This window comes from Pholcus phalangioides, unplaced genomic scaffold (genome assembly GCF_987345545.1).
Source record: "Pholcus phalangioides strain wild (caught in Gottingen) unplaced genomic scaffold, Ppha-v1.0 ptg000013l_1, whole genome shotgun sequence".
In the NCBI taxonomy this organism is placed as follows: Eukaryota; Metazoa; Arthropoda; class Arachnida; order Araneae; family Pholcidae; genus Pholcus; species Pholcus phalangioides.
Window position 1 is genome coordinate 4,325,443 of NW_028301606.1, and position 19,755 is coordinate 4,345,197.

The window sequence follows — 19,755 nt, forward strand, 5'->3', positions numbered from 1 at the left end:
GTATATCTCTAAGCGAAGTCAATATTTCAAAAATCGAGTATTTAATACAATTTTTGAAATTATTGACGTGACAGAAAACCACACCAAATTTCCGCATTTCTACAGTAAAATCGGCAATTTTAACACTGATTTCTATGAGGATCACCCTTTTCCTGACCATCAAAGCGATGCTGATGATTATTACGACGTCATTCAAAAAACCTCATTAATGGGAGTATTGAAAATGTTGCAAACCATTATAAACGCATAAATATTATACATATACTGGCAGCATTAAAGTGGCAAACCATTGTAAAGGCATATACACGTCTGAAACGCATTGCTAGGGAACCACGGTAACCAAAGTAAACGTTCGGAAAGTGATTGTTGAGGCCCAAAAACCATTGTTGCCGGACAGTTTTTTGCCCATTTGGGGCATTTGCCCTGGTCTGACGAAATTTTAAAGTAGCCTATCATTCAAGTCGGATCCCATTTGGTATATATGCAAAATTTGGTGACGATGGATCTAAAATTATAGATTTGTATGGAGAACATACACACACACAGAAAATCAATTTTATATATATAGACTAGCTATAATACCCGGCGCTGCCCGGGTTTTCTTCAATGAGGCTGTTAGAAACACGTGATATCTCCCTCTTTCTTTGAGGGACATGCAAACCGTGTCTAAGTTAACCAATATGGCGACGTCCTGCGCGACTCATGAAAGAAATAAATCTAAATTTAAAGAAACGTAGAAATGAATAGTCCCCCCCCCCCTTTTTTTTTATGGGTGTTAGGTATTTCGATTCCCTCCCCCTGAACTTCAAGTTATCTATTTCTGCCTGTTTGAGCTTCCAAAAATGCTTAATTAAAGCTGTGGAATTTTTTCGATGCACTTTACGGGGCCCATAACTAATTTTAAAAACATCCTAAACTATATGAATTTATGCAAATAAATATCAAAAGACAATACGGAGAACTTAATTTTCATACTTGAGAAGACATAAATAAAAAGTTGAAATCAATGTTATTACATGGATATCAAACTCAAAAGTAGATCCGGCAAATTATTAATATTTTTAATTTTCTGGGCTTCGTATCTCCAAGTGAATTCCATATTTCAAAAATCTAGAATTCAATTTAATTTTGAAAATTATTGATGTGGCAGGGAACCCCCCCCCCCCTCACTAAATTTCCGTATTTATGCAGTTAAATCGGCAATTTTAATAGTGATTTCTATGAGGATCACCCTTTTCCTGACCCTCAAAGCGATGATGGTGATGATTATGACGTCTATTCAAAAAGCCTCATTACTGAGGGTATTGAAAATGTGGCAAACCATTATAAAGGCATAAACTATTATACATAACTGGCAGCATTAAAGAAGTGACAAACCATTGTAAAGACATAAACACGTCTGAAAACTCATCGCTAGGGAACCACGGTAACCAAAGTAAACGTTCGGAAAGTGATTGTTGAGGCCCAAAAACCATTGTTGCCGGACAGTTTTTTGCCCATTTGGGGCATTTGCCCTAGTCTGACGAAATTTTAAAGTAGCCTATCGTTCAAGTCGGGTCCCATTTGGTATATATGCAAAATTTGGCGACGATCGATCTAAAATTGTAGATTTGTATAGAGAACATACACACACACAGAGACACACAGAAAATCAATTTTATATATATAGATTAAAAAAACAGATACATTTCGGAATTTCAAATATCGTACTTGCATAATTACAGGTCGACACATTCAGGATAGTGAGTTTTTTCTTCTGCTCAGCAGAACCAGAGTAATAAAGGCTCTCAGAACAGTTAATAATAGGTTTGATATTTTCTGCAGGTATATGATGAGTTAATCAACTATTTTTATTTGAACAACGACATGTGTAACCGAAAACTTGAGCAATATTTCCTCGTAATACGTATTTCATATCTTTCCTTGCACGGTTACGATGTAATTTAACCGAGTACTGCGTCTTTATCTAGACATATTCATTTATTTAGTCCAGATACCCAACATGTTTTGAGTCTTTATGATAATTTATGCCAATTCAACCACCCAGCAATCTTTTTGCTTCAGTAAACACCTTGTTGATTCCCGCTATTCTGAAGCTCTTGGTGAAGCAGAATCTGGATGATTCTGCTTGTGAAGATCTTCCTTGAAGTTACCGTTTTTGTTATCAGTTTTAGTAGAAAGGACTTCTTTTAGTTACTCTGATGATCTTCATGTGCCTCCCTGACTCTGTAGTCAATATCTTATGAATAAATTACGAGATAAATAATCGTTATAAATACATAAAGACCTATATTATACCACAAGAACTTCTGAGTCGATTTTTCCACCGAATTCTATGGAGCAAACTTGGTTCATTGTTTAACTAAGCAATTTTATTTCATTTGATTTTGGAATTGAATCAAAGTGTGTGAATTTTTCCCAAGATTCGTATATATATGTATAAACTCGCTGAAATCATTTCTACAAATATATTATTACAGAACATAATAAGTTGAATAACACTGTTATTCAAAAACATCATTAAGGTAATTTGAATGAATCCCAGTCTACAGAAATAATAGATTTATCCTTTCAACCAATGTCTTCTTCTTGCTTCAGCATTTCAAAAGGTGTTACATTTGCTTCCTAGTTGCAGCTGATGATAACGGATTAATGAACGTTGAAAAGACGTTTTTGTTAAAACATTAAATCGGTGATGGGGTATTAGGATAGTTAAGAATAAAATACCCTTCCTTTCCGGGACTAAATGAAATCAATGAGGTCGAACATATGCTTGTGACATTAAGATCTAGAGGGAGGAAGAAAAATATTCTAGAAAGGTCCTTAGAGGAAAGGAACTAGTCATTTGTATTTACTGACCCCCCCCCCCCCTGTTACTGATCCCCTCACACCGATATCGTACATAATAAAGAATAAATTAGACTTGGAATGAAATAATGGATAACAGTGTTGGGTGTGTAACTTGCAAGTGAGATTTCTTTTGATGTTCATTCAAACCAGAAATATTTAAACATTTTAAGATTGATTACTCAGCTGGTTTTCAAGGGATTTCAGCCTCATTTGTTGATTCCAAATAGTCTAAAAGTGACAGCTCGTAAAATTTAAGCTATACATACCAATGTTATTTGGCACAGCATGCCTGGTAACGGGTAAGTTATGGACCTAGCATTGTTGTCAAATTTTTCAACAAGTTTTGTTAAACAAGCTGAACATTTTTGTCAGTTATCATTGCTTGACGCAGCAACAAAAATCTATATACAAAAGTGTTTGTTTTTATTTATTTATTTTATTTTTTCAAACAGCTGGCTGATGCGAAGATATATTTTGGAGAGAGAGAAAATTCAACTGTCCCGGCAGGGAATCGAACCCACTTCCTTTCTCTTTCCGGGTGAACGCACAAAACTACAAAGGCAACGAATATCTCAAACTTTCCTTGGAGCTCGTGTGCACTGTCAGCAATTGTGAGCTTTCGCCTGAGTTAGGCCAGACTGTCCATGTACGGTCCCGTTCAGTGCACGCGAGCTCCAAGGAAAGAATGAGATATTCGTTGCCTTTGGGCTAGGACGTTCACCTGGAAAGTAAAAGGTCGTGGGTTCGATTCTCCGCAAAGACAGTTGAATATTCTCTCTCTCTTCCCAAAATATATCTTCGCATCAGCCAGCTTTTAAAAAACATTTGTTTTTTTAATTTTGACCCTCCCCGCCACTGCTTATCGATGCATTCTGTCATACAATCACTTTTTTCCATTATTCATCCCTATCGCGTGTTGTCTACGACGTCAATCCAACGACGCTGCATGATTTTTCATTCAATCGAGCGGACTGCGCTATAATAGACCATTTTGTCTTTAGGGGCTATATTATCCTCAAAAAAACTATATGGTGTTGTAAATTAAAAAAAAAAATGTTGAGTATACGGACGTAGGACACTAGCCCTTCAGATTCACGCAAGAAATCGTAATCGGAAATGTCATTAGTAAGTTATGGGTGGCGGTGTTTACAAGTGTCGCCAACCCACTCTCGTCGGATGGTCTCCAATGGATCACAATTGCGTAATTATTAATATTAGTTTCTTTGAGAGACCGTAAAATTATTTTGAGGTTATAAAATATATCTTGGTTTACCAAGCATACGCTATCTCTGCGGTAAATGTTGTGACAGAAATCTCCGGTTATTTTCACAATCCAGGCGCCTTTGATCATGTTCGGCAGTCAATGTGACTTTGAACTGAAGCAGATATTGCACATATTGGTACTAACTTCAAGCATCTGTTCTTACATCATTTATTGTATTCATAACGTGAAGGTATGGGTGCGCAACGTCAGCTTTCTGCAGATTCCGCATCGAGGCAAGCTTTGGTGCGGTAACCTAACAGGATTGTATGTGTGGTTTTTAAATTTATAATAAAAATTTATAAAATTAAAATTTATGACTGGAAACGCCAACGGAAGGCATTATGATAAACAAGATCAAAACTAATCAGACAAAACTAATCTCTAATCCATATTAGAGATTCGTTTTGTCATTTCTGATCTTGTTTATCATGGTGCCTTCCGTTGGCGTTTCTAGTCATAAATTTTTATGCGAATATGGTTTACATCATTTGCCTTCTGTTTAATACCTTCCCTACAAAATTTCCAAGTGTATTTTTGAGATACCTGATATCGATGAGTGTGTACTGCTCTCTCCCTTCTATACTCCGATCGATGAGAATCTGACTGGAAATTATTGCATGACTGGAAGTGTGCATAAAGTTTAATGCTTTTAAAAAAATAATGAGGAAAGGATAACAGGCTCTCAAAAAAAAACTTTAGGAAAAAACACATTTCTAAAATTTCTCAAAAAAAAGTATGAGTCTCAGCTTCCTTGATACAAATATGGGGAGTGATATCTTAGTTTAGAGTATTTCCATATGGTTAAAAATTCGTAAAAAAAACACCACGCAGCTGTTTCATGGAGTCATGTATTGGGAGAAAAGAAGTCTAAAGTAATAGATCGGGTGCTCTTGCAACTCACTCATTACTCGTATTTGTCACTCATGTATAGCTCGCTCCAGTAGTGTTCCTTCATAACAAACCTATAGTGTCATTCGATTTTTGAAACATTCGAAAGTCCGAACACTCGATACATCAGTAATAACATTAAACACGAGCCATCATGCATATTCATGCAAATGAATCACGGCAAATGCCCTTTCGTTATAAAACATCAAAAAATCTGATGTGTTTCCTGTCTGAAACAAACTCTACTTATCTTCCGATATTCGAACTATCTCCCGAAATCAGCACATCGAAATATTTCACACACGCTATCGAATACCCGTTTTGAACATTTATTCATAGATGTATGTAAGGGACGGCATAGCTTTCGATATTTTAATGTGATAACGTCTTTCTTGCCGGTACGGGACGCCTTTTCGAAGAGGTGGCAGTTTACCATCTGCTGAGTAAACGTATCTCATTTTATACCGTGAAAGGAACAACGCCTTGGATGTGTACCCAGGAGACTTGATGGCCATTACCTTGACACTTCGCTGTCTCTGTATTTTCGGAAGGGGGAATGTGGTGGGAGCAGAAAAGCTGGCAACTTGATGTGTGTGTGAGGTAGGACTCGGAAGTCGATACTTTCGCCATGGGAGGAACGACACCGTCTTGTGTGAGTGTGTATATGTATGTGTACGGGGGTGTATGACTGTATGTACATTGGAGAAAGATTCGGGATACACATACGCAGGGCTGGAAGGGGAAGTTAACGCATTTTTAGGAAAAGATATGTTCCCAAAGGCATCGTTGCCCTGGTCTCTTGTAAAGGAACATACGGCAAAGTGCTCTGCAGTTCTCAAAGGAACGGGGTCTTATTCCATCCGTGGAAATGTTCTACAACTAGAAATGCCCGTGGAAACTTGAATAAAAGTTTTAAGATGGATATTTCTTTTTATTTATTTCTTTATTCCATTCAAGTCGTGTATGAAAAACGTCGTCACCGCGCAGCCGCGAAAACCGATTGGGTATCGGATATCAATCTTATCTCGAGTGTATTCCAGAAAGCCATTTTCGCCGCAATGACGTTATGAAAAGATAATTGGAACAGATAACAGAATCTAATTGGAAACGGCGAAGGAATTTCGTCTTTTATTATAATATGAATAATAATTTTATTATAGGTTTAACAAGATTTTCGAAATGGAATTTGAGACTTGTAGCCCCATTATCTTCGCATATACAGACTTATCTTGTTTTGTGCTCGAAAAATTTTATGTAAAATTATTAAGCAGTTTTAATCTGATTAATTAAATTCACTCAAAAATCAATAGTAAAGAATATAAATATTACTTAAAATCTCGTTTTAAGTACGAGATTAATAAAGAAATTGTGTAAGAAGAATATTACACTATATTTTCCTACAACTACATCATATTTAAGCATCACTGTGACTTATAATAAGTAAAATTTATTATATTCAATTATAAAAGGGAAAACCATTTTTTTTAGTTCAATTTTCAAAAGATTTAAATTGCAACATGCTCATGGCCTACAAAGAAAAACAAAATCCCGTTCACGACGACCATTATCGAACAAAAACCATAGGCATGAAAATTCCAATCTCAGTAATAATCTTATAACTTTAGAAACAAGTATATAACGATACTCTGCAGACCAAGAAAACATATTGTTGTAGAGAGGTTATCGTTATATCGAGAGGTAGCACTATCATCTCTTCTTAATTGGGATATTAACACCACCATAAAAAAAAACATTTTTTTTGTATTTATTTCCCATAAAAAATTCAATTTGATGAAATTTTCATCAAAATTAAGTTTGCTGTTAAACACTGTAAAGTGGTTTTCTCCACAGCATTCTTTTGAATTTCACAGAAAGTAGTTCAACGACTATCGCATTAACACCTTCGGACGGTAGGCAGTGCAAAATACCGATGTTATCAAACACTCTCGAAAGAACAAATACTGCTGAGGAATTTTAAAACATAATGAAGGTGATTTTGAGTGAAATATAAAAAAATATCGTTGTAGAGAGAGAGAGAGAGAGAGCAGTAGCCAAATCTCCCCAAAAATATCGTTATAGAGGGATTTATCGTAGTAATGGATATCGTTGAATCGAGAGGAGTTTACATTAGACTGTGGGCCAGGGTTTACCAAGGTAATGCGTTAGGGTTGTCACTCGGAGATATAAGCCCACTATCAAAACCAACCTTAAATCTTATTGATTTGTATACAGGCTGTCCAATAAATTCGTAAATAGTTTAAGAATTCACAAAGTTTGAAGGAATTGGTAAAGTTTGAATGCGGTTTGCGAAAATGCCACTTTCATGAAGGGGGTTAAATTAGTATTGATATCTTACTGAGAAGTAGAATTTATGATGAGCAGTTTGGAGAAAAATGTTTCTCATTATTCTTACGCAACCACCGCATGTTGATGTTGCCCAACCAATTTAAAAACTAACAGTTTTTTTCCCCATTTTTTGATGTTCCCAGACATCAGACTATTTATTTTTGATGGCTCATGAACAGTTACATGATCAAGAGCACACGAACGTTTCTTCTTGCGCAAGAGCACCACGTATTATGGGGGGGGGGCGGACGCAGCTCTTTAATAACATTTAAGAGGAACTGAGTTCGAAAAATAGTTGTGGCCTTTTGAACTGCTCTATATAAAAAGTAGAGGATTTTTTATAGTGATATCTAGAATGCGGTAGAAAATGTGGATAGGCCATCCCCCGTGATGGACAGGTCTACCTTTACCGAATATTTTCTGGCCATTTGATCGGCTACAACTACGGCAAACTTTCTTGAATTGTAGTGTGAAAGAGTTTCTGGAAGTTTTTTTTTGGCATCCATTCTCGATATCGACTGTCAGGTAAAGCGCGTGCTGAGTAATAAAACATTTTTAACTTTTTTTTCTTGATAAATTTTCATTGTGGCATCATTTGTGTCCCGTAGCGATGTTTTATGGAAATGTAGTTTCACGATCTTCATTGCGTCAGATAATGTTGCTCTTCGATTTCGTCTCACCCTCCCTATTAAGCTCGTATTTTTAGGATTTTAGCATTTGAGCCAGCTTCAGTGTAGTGAAAAAAGGTGTCGGTTGAGGCGTTTCTGCCCTGGTTCTCAAATTTCTTGATCTCTTGCATCACAATGTGCTCTGAAAGAGAGATTCGTTGTACGCTGATCCTTCCCAAGCTTTGGAAATTCGTTCAAAACGTACTTGGTTGCAAGCCAGAATTTTATTCTTTTTCTTTGAGGCATCATTTGCTTACAGAAAATTTAGCTACATTTTTTTTAGAGTTAAGCTTGTACTTTCCCAAAACCTTTCTTGAGTCCGGTCAGAATACCAGGTATTCAAGTCTACAAAGGAAAATAATACTAGCTCTACTTACCGTTTCCTTCATTGAAAAAAATATAATCTCCTCGGACAATAAACTGACCTTGACAGATCTTTATTCTTCACTTTCTTCATTTAGAAATACTTTTTATAAAGGGTACCCACTTCCAAGAAAATACTACACCCCATTTTTCCTATATAATAGTATGTTGGGTCAAAATGACTCGAACCGTGGTTCTAGGTATAAGTGCTTATAGCTCTGAAACATATAAGTTCTAATTCACGAGAATAAAATCTTCGTGAGTTAATATTCATATGATATCATAAAAGTCACGAAATTTTTCTTATCATCTGCGCTTAAGTTTTGATAACTTAAAGATAAATGAAAACGAACTTTGATTCGGGTCAAATTGACCCACTCCGCGATTCTTTAGTTATGCAATAAATTTTTAATACGTTCGCGAGCCCCTCAATCTCTGTTATCCAGATCATCGGCTTCCCGACACACTCCTGCTGAACTGGTGTCTGTGGACCCATTGACAAAAAATTGAAATGATTTTTTTTTAATACCAAAACAACCCCCCTCCGGGAGGATAACTTTCTTGGTAAACCGCATTCGCATTTACCAATTTCTTCAATTTTTATGCATTTTCAAACGTTTCACGCATTTATAGAAAGCCCTGTATTTTTATCTCATCGGATTTGCACAAAATCATCTTGTGATCCAGTTGTTGGCCATCTATATTACAGGCAATTCCAAACAAGATTTTAAAAAAAGTATCGTTGTAAAGGGCTATATCGTTATATTTAGTACCGTTGTAGCGAGGTTTCACTGTTAATAATATTTTCATTCAACGACAGAAGACATTCCTCTAATTAAAAAAAAAAAATCTGCTAAATCCTTTCATAACAGAACATAAATGAAGTAAAAATAATTTAAGCGCGAACTTGTCCGACCTAATGTCACACGAACATTATTAAAAATTACATTAAAAAAAATAAAGTTTCAGCAACAGCATAAAAATAATAATTTCATTTCTCTTTTTCATCCACATCATATATTATTACAACAACAAGCCATCCACGAAAGTGTAAAGAAGGAAACACCTCACGCCAAGAAAGAGAGCTGGTGTTTATGGTCGAAATCTCGCAAGAGACGGGACATAGATTCACTCAAGCTCGAACATCACCTACAATGTCTTACACTCCTAGGGAAAAAAACTACTCATTTCCATTTACTCTCGTAATTATTACTCTGAGGAAGTTCTAACGAATTTCTGACAGCGTTAATGTAATCCGTAATGTAAACGAGGAGGTCTAAGATGTTGTCTGAAGGTATCCGGCTACCTTTCTTAGCACTTTTCTATAAAATGGTTCTAGAGTGAAATATTAATGGTATTTTTTGATGGAAAATGCCTCAAACTGGGGAAAACAGTAAAAAAATTTGTACTACCTATGCCATTGTCTATGTAAACAGTCATTTTTATATCAAACTTTATGCAAAATTCATGTAATATTAGAAACGCGATTGCAAAGATTTCTATCAATGAAATGTTTTGTTATTTCCACAGCACATTTAGCTAGTGACGATGCAGGTTGCGAACTAAAATTTGAAAGACTGTATAGTATGCTCATAAGTTACAACACCCAGATCTTTTGATGTGCGTGTGACTTTTTTGGAAGTTACATGCGAACATCGTGCAGAAAACGCTGAAATTTAACTAATGGATGAGATACGCCTTGGAATTTAGTTGACAATTCCAACGATATATATTATTAGAATTGTCAGATTTTTAGAACTTGTTTCAAATTCAAGAAAAAACTCAAATTCAGTCAAAATTAAAATTTTTCGTAAAACACGTTTAAAGAATTTATTCACGGATTACTTGTACGTAAAAAAGCAACACTAAAGTGGATGCAACTTTTCTAAGAGTCATGCAAAAAAAACCAAAAAAAAACCAAGGACTGTTTTGAAATCACAAAAAATGGGGGCTTTCATACCATTTAAAACAATGAAAATAAAAATCAATATTTCCATTCAAAATGACATTTTAAACGTTGTTAGATACCTCTAGTGTTTGAAGTTCTATAAGGTGATATTTAAGATAGCGGATGCTATCATATATATTTCTCTCCAGTGGAGATCGAATGTGAGGCTTTAATGAACATTTTTGAAAATTTATTAGTTATCGCGCTTGCATAAAGGATCATTTACACCACAAAAGTCGATCACACCAAAGTTAAATGTGAAGGTAATAACAAAGAAACATTGAATTTAGTCTCTCACACCTGCAAAACAGTTACGATACCCACACGTAATAATAACACCCCAACACCATTTAAATAATATTTCCATTCAACAACAGGAGGAATTTCCAAAAAGAAAAATATTCCCTTACATAATTTCATAACAAAAAATAAATGAAGTAAAAATATATTTACGTGCAAACTCTCATCCGACCTAATGACACTCTTAACGAACATCATCAAAAATTACATTAAAAAAAAATAGAAATCATTTCAACAACAAAAAAAAATAAATATTTAATTTCATTTCTCTTCCTTATCCACATCATATTACACCAACAGCAACAACAACAATAAGCCATCTACGAGAGTGTAAAGGAGGAAACACCTCACGTTAAGAAAGAGAGCTGGTGTTTATAGTCGAAATCTCGCAAGACGGGGCATAAATTCACTCAAGCTCGAACATCACGTACAATGTCTTACACACACTCCTACGCAAAAAACAAAAAAAAAATAACAGAAAAAAAGTAAATAAATAAAGATATCTTTTTCAAGAAAAATTTCAAAAAAAAAATGTAGAAATTCTTCTTTTATGTCGTAAAAATCTGTGCGAATGTATCTCTCCTTTCCCTCATTCTTTATAAAGCAAATATACATATGTATATACATACATATAACCTTCTCTCTTTGCTAGGTCATTACTAACGTAGGATTCGTTGCGATGTTTGAATTTTCAAAGAGTCGAGGGGAAATTCCATATTTTTCTCCATTTTTTCTTGAAATTTTTATTTTATCTCATTCTGTGTCGGGGAGAATTTTTATCTCACTGTTTATCACTGTGTCAAATGTTCGGATTGAAAAATTTCTTTCCTTGTTTTTTTTTTTTGTTTTTCATGGATTCTGAGTTTCGCATTAAGATGCTTTCCGCGAAGGTGTTAGTATCTTGCAAAAAACAAAAAAAAAAAACCTCGTACGTTATGTGCTTTACCGAAACACCTGCGCTCTCTCTATATTATATGTATGTACTTTTTCTTTTATTGTATTTCTTATGTCTTTATTTCTTATATTTCCCCCTTTCTTATGTCCTAAGATCTCTTTTTTTGGAAAGGACGTGCTCTCATTACTCGCATAACCGTGTAGTGAATATTAGCATCTTTCCATGGTTTTTTAGGTTTTTTTCCCCCCTTTTATTCATCTTGGATTTTATGGTTCCTTTTGTTTTATTTATTCATTCTTGTCCAAAAAAAAGGGAGCAAATGATAATAATAGAAAAAAATACTCACTTTGGACGGCTAACTCGATTTCGCTTGTGTTTATTTGTACGTGATCAAACTCTGGATACCATTCCGGTTTTTGTTATTTTTCATTGATCCGATAAGAGAAATGTTGACTGAGTTAGATTTTACGCTGTGTCATCGTCATCAGCGTATATGTTTTTATATCTTATGTATGTTCGAAAGAAATGTGGAAGAAAAAAATAATTGTGGTGGTAAATACTTTTTTTACGGATAATTGTTTTTTTCCCCCCACTGTCTACGAGAGAAATTAGTTGAAATAAGAAAATAGTAAATGAATTCATCAAGTTATGGTGAATTTTTCTCTATTTCATTGGGCAATTTGCCTGTTTGGATGTTTGTGTTTGTCTTGAATGAATTGGATCGCGGCATTTTTTGTGTGTCATAAGGTTGGAATTTTAATGCAAATACATAAATAAAATCACAACAAAGAGGGTGATTGATACGTAAAAAAATAATAATAAATTAAAAAGGATTGCCGTTCACCCTATCAAATGTTAGTCATATGAATATGAGTTATATAAATGTTAGTCACATACGAGGTTAAACAGTATTTGCAAAACTAATAATAATAGAAATGATGTTTGAGTTGAATTGCAAAAAAAAAAAAAAAAAAAATGAAATGACTGCTTTTTTGACAAAATTGATGAAAAAAAAAAGAATAAAATGTAATTTAATACAAAATTGTAATGGATGGAAGTAATTGGAAAAGTTGGTTTTCATGACGGACGTCAAAAAAAGATTGAAAGGCAAAAGTGTTTTACTAGCTGCAGAGAAACTGAATTTATGATTTGTATTGGTATTGTAATGGTAGTCGGTGGCAGATTTTACAAACGTTTGATTCTTGACGCATCTGGTGTGTTCCTCTAATCCAGTGATTCCCAACGTGGGCGTTAACACTACTTGGGGGAGGGGCGATGGAATGTTCCAGGGGGGCGGTAGAAGCTACGTGTATAACAATTAATTCTATGGGTTAAATTTCGTTGGGGGGGGGGACCGTGGGACAAAAACATTTCTGAAGAAGGGGGGCGATGGGACAAAAAAGGTTGGGAAACTATGCTCTAATCGAACTTCCATAATATTTTGTTCTGTCTGATATATAATTATATGCTTAAGCTATCCAGAAAATATAGACTTATTGCGTAATCAAGTCGGGAAGGGCATGCGATCTTCGTCATTCAAGGTCGTCCAGGATCCCTAACTATTCTCTTTAGTTTTCGGAGAGATATAGTTGGCCACATAAGCTTTTTTTGCAGACTTTTTGCAGATTCAAAAATGAGCTTTCTGATTTAAAATCCCTTCGACTGTGAAGTGCGGGGAGTAATTCGATTCTTGAACTTCAAAAAGTGAATACCGCGGAAATTTATCGTCGATTAATGGAAGTGCACGGCGATACAATAATGAATGAGAGAAATGTGAGAAGATGGTGTGTAACGTTTAATGAGAAGAGCGAACTAATGTGTATGGCGATATTCGCATCGGACGCCCACCACTATTTACAGATGCTTTATTGCGTGATATCGATGACAATAGAATAACTCTCATAAAATCACAAACGGATGAGGCAAATTCTAGGAAAAATACTTAAAAATTTCTTGTGCATTTCTACACACTATGGGTGTCGTCTTCAGAGGATAAGAATATCGTATGCTAACTGATTATCCCACTTGGATTCGGTCAGCGTCATAATCTTATCCTCAGAAGACGGCACCCATACGTGTCCAAATGCATGAGGAATTTCTTTTAGAATTTCCTGGTATTTGTCTTATTCTTTGGTGATTTTTTGAGTATTTTTAGGCAAAATCATCTACTCTTCTGAATCCAATAACTCCTCGCACTTCACATTCGTCGGGATTTCTAATTATGCAGTTCATTTTATATTAGCACAAAATCTGCAAAAATGAAGTTTTACGACCAATACTTACAGAAAACTAAATAAAATAATTGGGGATATACTGTACGACCTTTAATGACAAAGACCGTTGACCTATGCGGCGGGAATACGCAATCGGTCGTCATTACTTTCTGGATGACCCTCTCGTAACGAAAATCACATGGAATAGAAAAAAAACTTACTCCATCATTTGCTAACCGGTGTGAGGTCTTTATTTCTCGTTAGAGCAACTAGAAGCTGATGAATTCGACATTATTGAAATATTCTTTGACATGTATTTTTTTGACAGCAGGAGAACCTACCTTATCGGCGTATATCTATCAAGTTGCCCTGCAGTCGTCTCTCTGCTGATAGCTGGCTGATATTCAGCATGATACTAACATAAAAAAGGGGGCGGGGGAGGATCAAGCGTTTACCATGTTTACTTCAAAATATGGAAGACAGATGGCAGCATCAGCAAGATCACGAAAAACCAGCACATTTCTGACAACATAAATACGTTAGAGCTACGCATATATATATAGACACACACAGCACATTCCCGCATGCCCCAATTTGTTAGGAATTCCGCTAGGGGGATTTGTACGAGGCGCATGTGTGGTTATGTAATAAATAGTAGTGTGGTGAATATCGTACTTTTGAACATGTTGATTATGGTAGAATAAACTGGTACGTAAGGCAAGCTGTTCAATCTTCTGAGAAATGCGTGAGCGATTAACTGCGACACCACATGATTTAATTGTCCCTAACCTAAACCGATGTCTCACACATTTTGTCCACTCCTCTCTTTGAATGTTCAATACAACATCTCTTTTATGGTCACAGATGGGACAAAAGAAATCGACCGTAAAAGAGGTGACCGTTTGAAAAATGCATTCATGTATTATACAAGGCGGAAAATATTATTTAATCGTAAAATAAGGGTGCCCACATCTGTGGGGTGTCCGTTAAGAGAGGTTTTACTCATGGCTCCCACTTCCTGGAGCGGGACTCCTAGGCTGGGATCTTTTGCGGGGCCCTCCGTTTAGACTTTTCACGGGCGCTTCTGAAGTTAATTTATAGCGTGAAAAAGCAAAAAATGATGAGAACTGTCCCGGATCCCAGGGGTAGAGTCCTCTCAGCCCCCACTTTGGGGGGGGGGCATGGTGTTACTGTATTAAAATGTAAAATCATAACCTCCACTACAAATTTTTCTACAAAAAATCTTTGAATAAAAACATAATGATAAAATAAATTGATTAAGACGAGATGTCCCATGTGATTGAAATGAATCTAGTAATAGTAGAAAGAATGAACTAAAAAAGTTTTTAATGAGAGTGATCTGTTACTGGATATAGACCAGTTGAGAATCTTGAAACAAAATGAAATTCCCATATAAATACTGTATATCTCATATCAACAACATGCACATGTCTATTCAGTTTTTTACACGTTAGTTTCCTACGATTTCCTTGAATTTAATTATTAGGTGACAGTAAATCAATTATTTGTCCCAAAACCATATACCGATGTATTAAGTTACGGCTATGAATTTATTTTCCGCGATGCTCCTGATAATATTCAAATTATACAAGATTTTTAATAATTTATAAAACATTATTTACTTCAGATTTCAATTTATGAGATTTATATTGTGTTCATCGTTAAATGAGGTTTTGAATGACGTTTTTAAAGCATTTCGATGTTACATTCTGACATTACATGCACTTAATGTTCTAGGAATAGTTTGAGGTAATGAGATTAAATCCTATTCAACTGATGTTGTGCCAAGTAGTTAAGGAACTCCCTAGTCATTATTTTCCACCTTCTATTGTACGTCAAACACTCAAATTACGTTTATGTTTTGGTGTACAAAAGCTTAAACGAAAGCGCATTTTGAATAACTTTTGCTCGGTGATCACCTCAAGCTGCTGATTAGCTAGATCAGGAGCCTTAAATGCGTGACCCGCGGGCTTCATTTGGCCCTTGAAGCCTTTGATCGTGGCCCATCAATCGTTTTCAGAAAATGTCTGAAAACATTGAAAAACGATTAATTCCAGAATCAATGAAAGAAATAGTTTCGGAATTAATGAAATAAATAATCTATGGAATTTATAATAGAAACAATTTCAGAATAAACTGATGAAAACTCAGAATTATAGTAAGAAACAATTCCTGTTGTTATTCCAATTCCAATCGATGGAAATTCAGAACTGCTGAAACATATAATTTTTGGATTTTTGAAACAAATAATTTCGGAATTAGTGAAACAATTAACGTATAAATCAGTTAGAATTATAATTTCATTATTTGTTTAAAAAAAACTATTTTACAATAAAGAAATTATAGATGCATATTTATTGAAAGAAATAATTTCAAGATATATTGAGAAGGAAAGTAAAGAAAGTACAGAATTACTAAAATAAATAATTATATATTATACCAAATTATATTAATACCATTATATTAATACCATTCTATTAATACCATTATATTAATACCATTATATTAATACCATTCTATTAATACCATTATATTAATACCATTCTATTAATACCATTATATTAATACCATTATATTATTATCAAAGTAAAGGATTACAGAATTATTCAAAAGGACTTCGGATCAAAATTAACCACCATAATTAATGAAATTAACAAGAGCTGGTGGCTTGCGGGCTTCTTCGTGGGCGATTTCGATTCGACCCGCGATGTCTGAAAGGCTGAAGACCTCCGAGCTACATGACAACATATCCCTTGTAGGTATTTTTATCTACTGTATTCCTTACGGGTTTTAGTTTCTAACCAACAAAAATTGTCTCCGAATATAAAATGAGAAAAAAATTATTTTAGACGAGGTGGTCTTTTATTTGCTTCCAAAATAATTATTGGTTGCAATATAACCTATTTAGATTTATCGCGCGAGATTATTATTGCCGAAAAATGAATAAATATTCAAGCGAGAACCAAACCGTGTACTTCCAGCAATATTAGTAAAACAACTTCAGCTAAGTATGGGGGGGGGGGGGTTGATCACGTGGTATTTTCCTTCTTCAATGAAATGATTGACATGCATAAACACCGTATCCAAGGTATAATCAATATGGCGACTTCCTTGAACGCTCTTGGAGGAAACAGATCCAGTATAAAAAATAAAGAAATGAATAGATTTCTTTTCCTCTGAATTGGGCCTAGAAAATTCGGAAATACTTTTTGATGTTGAAATTATTCAACTGTCCGTTCTTGAGTCATAAATGCTTAAACTACAAGGTGTTTCAAAAAGAATCATCCGATTTCAAAAAAATCATACCTATTCAGCTTTTAATCCGTTTTGATCGGATAATATATAGGTAGAAAGAGGGAAATCTCGAGTTTCAGCAGAAGTGTTAACGCTCTTTCTTCGGCCGCCTTTTTAGTGTTTGTCAAGATTGGCTTTTTCCACAGTTATAAACCGATTCGGATGACTTAACTTTCCAGCAGGACGTGGCACCACCACAATGGAACTTGGAAGTTCGAGAATTTTTGAACAATCGCATTCCTAAACGATGGATCTGCTCTGCCGTTCGAGACCTGTTGATTCAGTTAAACATCACTGGCATACAAGATCTCCGGACCTCACAGTGTGCAATTTCTTCTTGTTTGGGGTTTAAAAAAGATTACGTTTATGTGCCTCACCTTCCAGCTACATTAGCCGAACTGAAGATACGCATAACAGTAGCCATGGAAGCATTGGATGCAAACATGCTCGCAAACGTTTGGGATGAACGAATTTGATTACATATGCCGTGCATCCCAAGGTGGGCATATTGAGCACCTTTAATTTGGATTGTAAAAAAACTTTTATGATTAGCCATGTGGTACAAAATTAATCGTAAGTGCCTATGTGTTCAATATTTTTCAAAATATACGTATTTCAAATAGGGTGATTCTTTTTGAAACACCCTATATTCATTTGAATGTCAGAAGGTAGTATCGAGACATGAATTCACACCATTCACATATTTTCGAAATAAGTGAATTCCTATTTATGTAAATAAAAAAGATGAAATCAGTGTTGTCGCATGCGTATCCTACTAAAAAGTAGGTCTGCATTATTATTTTGTATTTAACTAGCTAAAGTACCCAGCGCAGTCTGATTTTCTCCATATATTGGAACATCAAAGAAAAAGCATGCCATTGTAAAGGGATAATCATGTCTGAAACACATGGTTAGAGAACCAAAGTAGCCAAAACAAACTTTCCTAAATCCATTGTTTTGGGCAGCCATACCATTGTTAATACAAGATTCATTGAAAGACTGGTTATTTGTGGAGATGAAGATTACAAGGAGGAAAAATTAATCACTGCCCCCACGGGGACTCGAACCCCGGTCTCTCGCTTGCCGGACGAGTGCTCTACCATCTAAGCTATGGAAGCAGATAGAATATTTCACCCTTGGAGCGTATATATATATATGTTGAAAGGCACCGTACATGGACGGCGTCAACACAATCAACTAATAGCTCGTGAATGACATAGGCCAACCAGATGGCCACATGCATATAGAAATGTCCTCTTCACTTATCAATACAAGATTCATTCAAAGACTGGTTATTTGTGGAGATGAAGTTTACAAGGAAGAAAATGGGGCAGTGATGAATTTTCTTCCTTGTAATCTTCATCTCTACAAATAACCAGTCTTTCAATGAATATTGTATTGACAAGTGGTGGAGAGGACATTTCTATATGCATACCATTATTGCCTGATGGTTTGTCGACTATCTCGTGCATTTACCCAGCTCTGGCGAATGTTTAAGTAACCTATCGTTCAAGTTGGGTCCCGTTTGGTATATATAAAAAGTTTGGCGAAGTTCGGTCTCGAACCACGAATCCAGAATTATAGAAACATAAAATCAATTTTTACGTATGTTACGGCTAAAGCCTGAAGTCCGGCCAGTTAATGAATTGGCCGGCCATTTCACGCGTTGGCCGAGTGTTGGGCCTATATCCGATTATTAGAAAAGACAAGTGGTTTTTCTGCTTTGCTTGGCCATTTTGCGAAGTGGCTGAAGATTCCTGGCCATCCCCAGCATGGTCCAATCCAAACGGCTAAAGGGCTTAGAAGGGACAGAGCCTGCGTTTGGTCTGACAGATCCCTGGCCAAGCTTCAAGGTGTTAATATAAGACGGTTCAGTAGGCAGTACATCTATCGCTTCTGGTCTGTTGTGCAATTCGAAATGTCATAGTTCACCTTTTTGCGACAAGTGATGATAAAAAAAAAATAAGTAAATAAATAAATTTAATACCATACTTTTTTTCTCTCACTTTGGCTGATCACTCCATGCGAATTTGCGAACTGGCTAACTAAAGACCGAAATCGAGAAAAGATTAAACCTTGGCTGTTAACCTTGGCAAAAAAGATTAAACCCTGTCAATTTACAGCGAAATTGGCCAACACGCCAAACGGCCGGCCAGTTCTCAAACTATTTTGGGCTTTCCCCATACATTATGTATAGATTTTTTCTCAGTTTCTTATGTCTTAGAAACTTAGATTTCAAAAATTTTTTGAATTTGTTTGAATTTTTTAAATTATTGACGTAAATTCCACTCAATCAAATTTTTTCCACAGTGAAATTATCATTTTTAACAATAATTTTTATGGGGATTCCGTATGCTTGTCCTCTCAAAGTGATGATTATGACGTCTATGCCGAAAGCCTCATAATCGTTCTTATTTGGAAAAATTAATGCACGGAAAATAATGTGTATACTGAATAGTCTCATAATAATAATAATAACTTAAAAATATTTATTTCATGTGATATTCATTATTTCACTAGCGATCCGAATTCAAGCCCATCTGAGCAGACTCCTGGATCATCGGAGAAATTTCGCACAAAACACGAGAAAGTGATTTGGCTTGAGTACGACGATTCTCAACAGAAATACTTATCTATAGGTAAGAAAATAACATTCTTAAATTATACTCTTTCTCCCGCACAAAGTTATCTCACTTTATTATGAT

The 19,755-nt window shown here is 35.3% G+C and overlaps 1 protein-coding gene and 1 non-coding gene across 2 annotated transcripts in view; one reads left to right on the plus strand and one right to left on the minus strand.

Annotated features, from left to right (window-relative positions):
* The window catches only part of LOC149078487 (neuroligin-4, X-linked-like), a 191,378-nt gene that overhangs the window by 163,390 nt on the left and 8,233 nt on the right, over window positions 1–19,755 (plus strand). The window contains exon 5 of the mRNA XM_089240603.1: window positions 19,571–19,689. Coding sequence (XP_089096729.1) covers window positions 19,571–19,689 — 119 coding nt within the window. The remainder of the gene's footprint in view (window positions 1–19,570; window positions 19,690–19,755) is intronic.
* On the minus strand, window positions 18,097–18,168 carry TRNAA-GGC (transfer RNA alanine (anticodon GGC)). The gene has a single exon. It is a non-coding gene; the product is annotated as a tRNA-Ala (tRNA).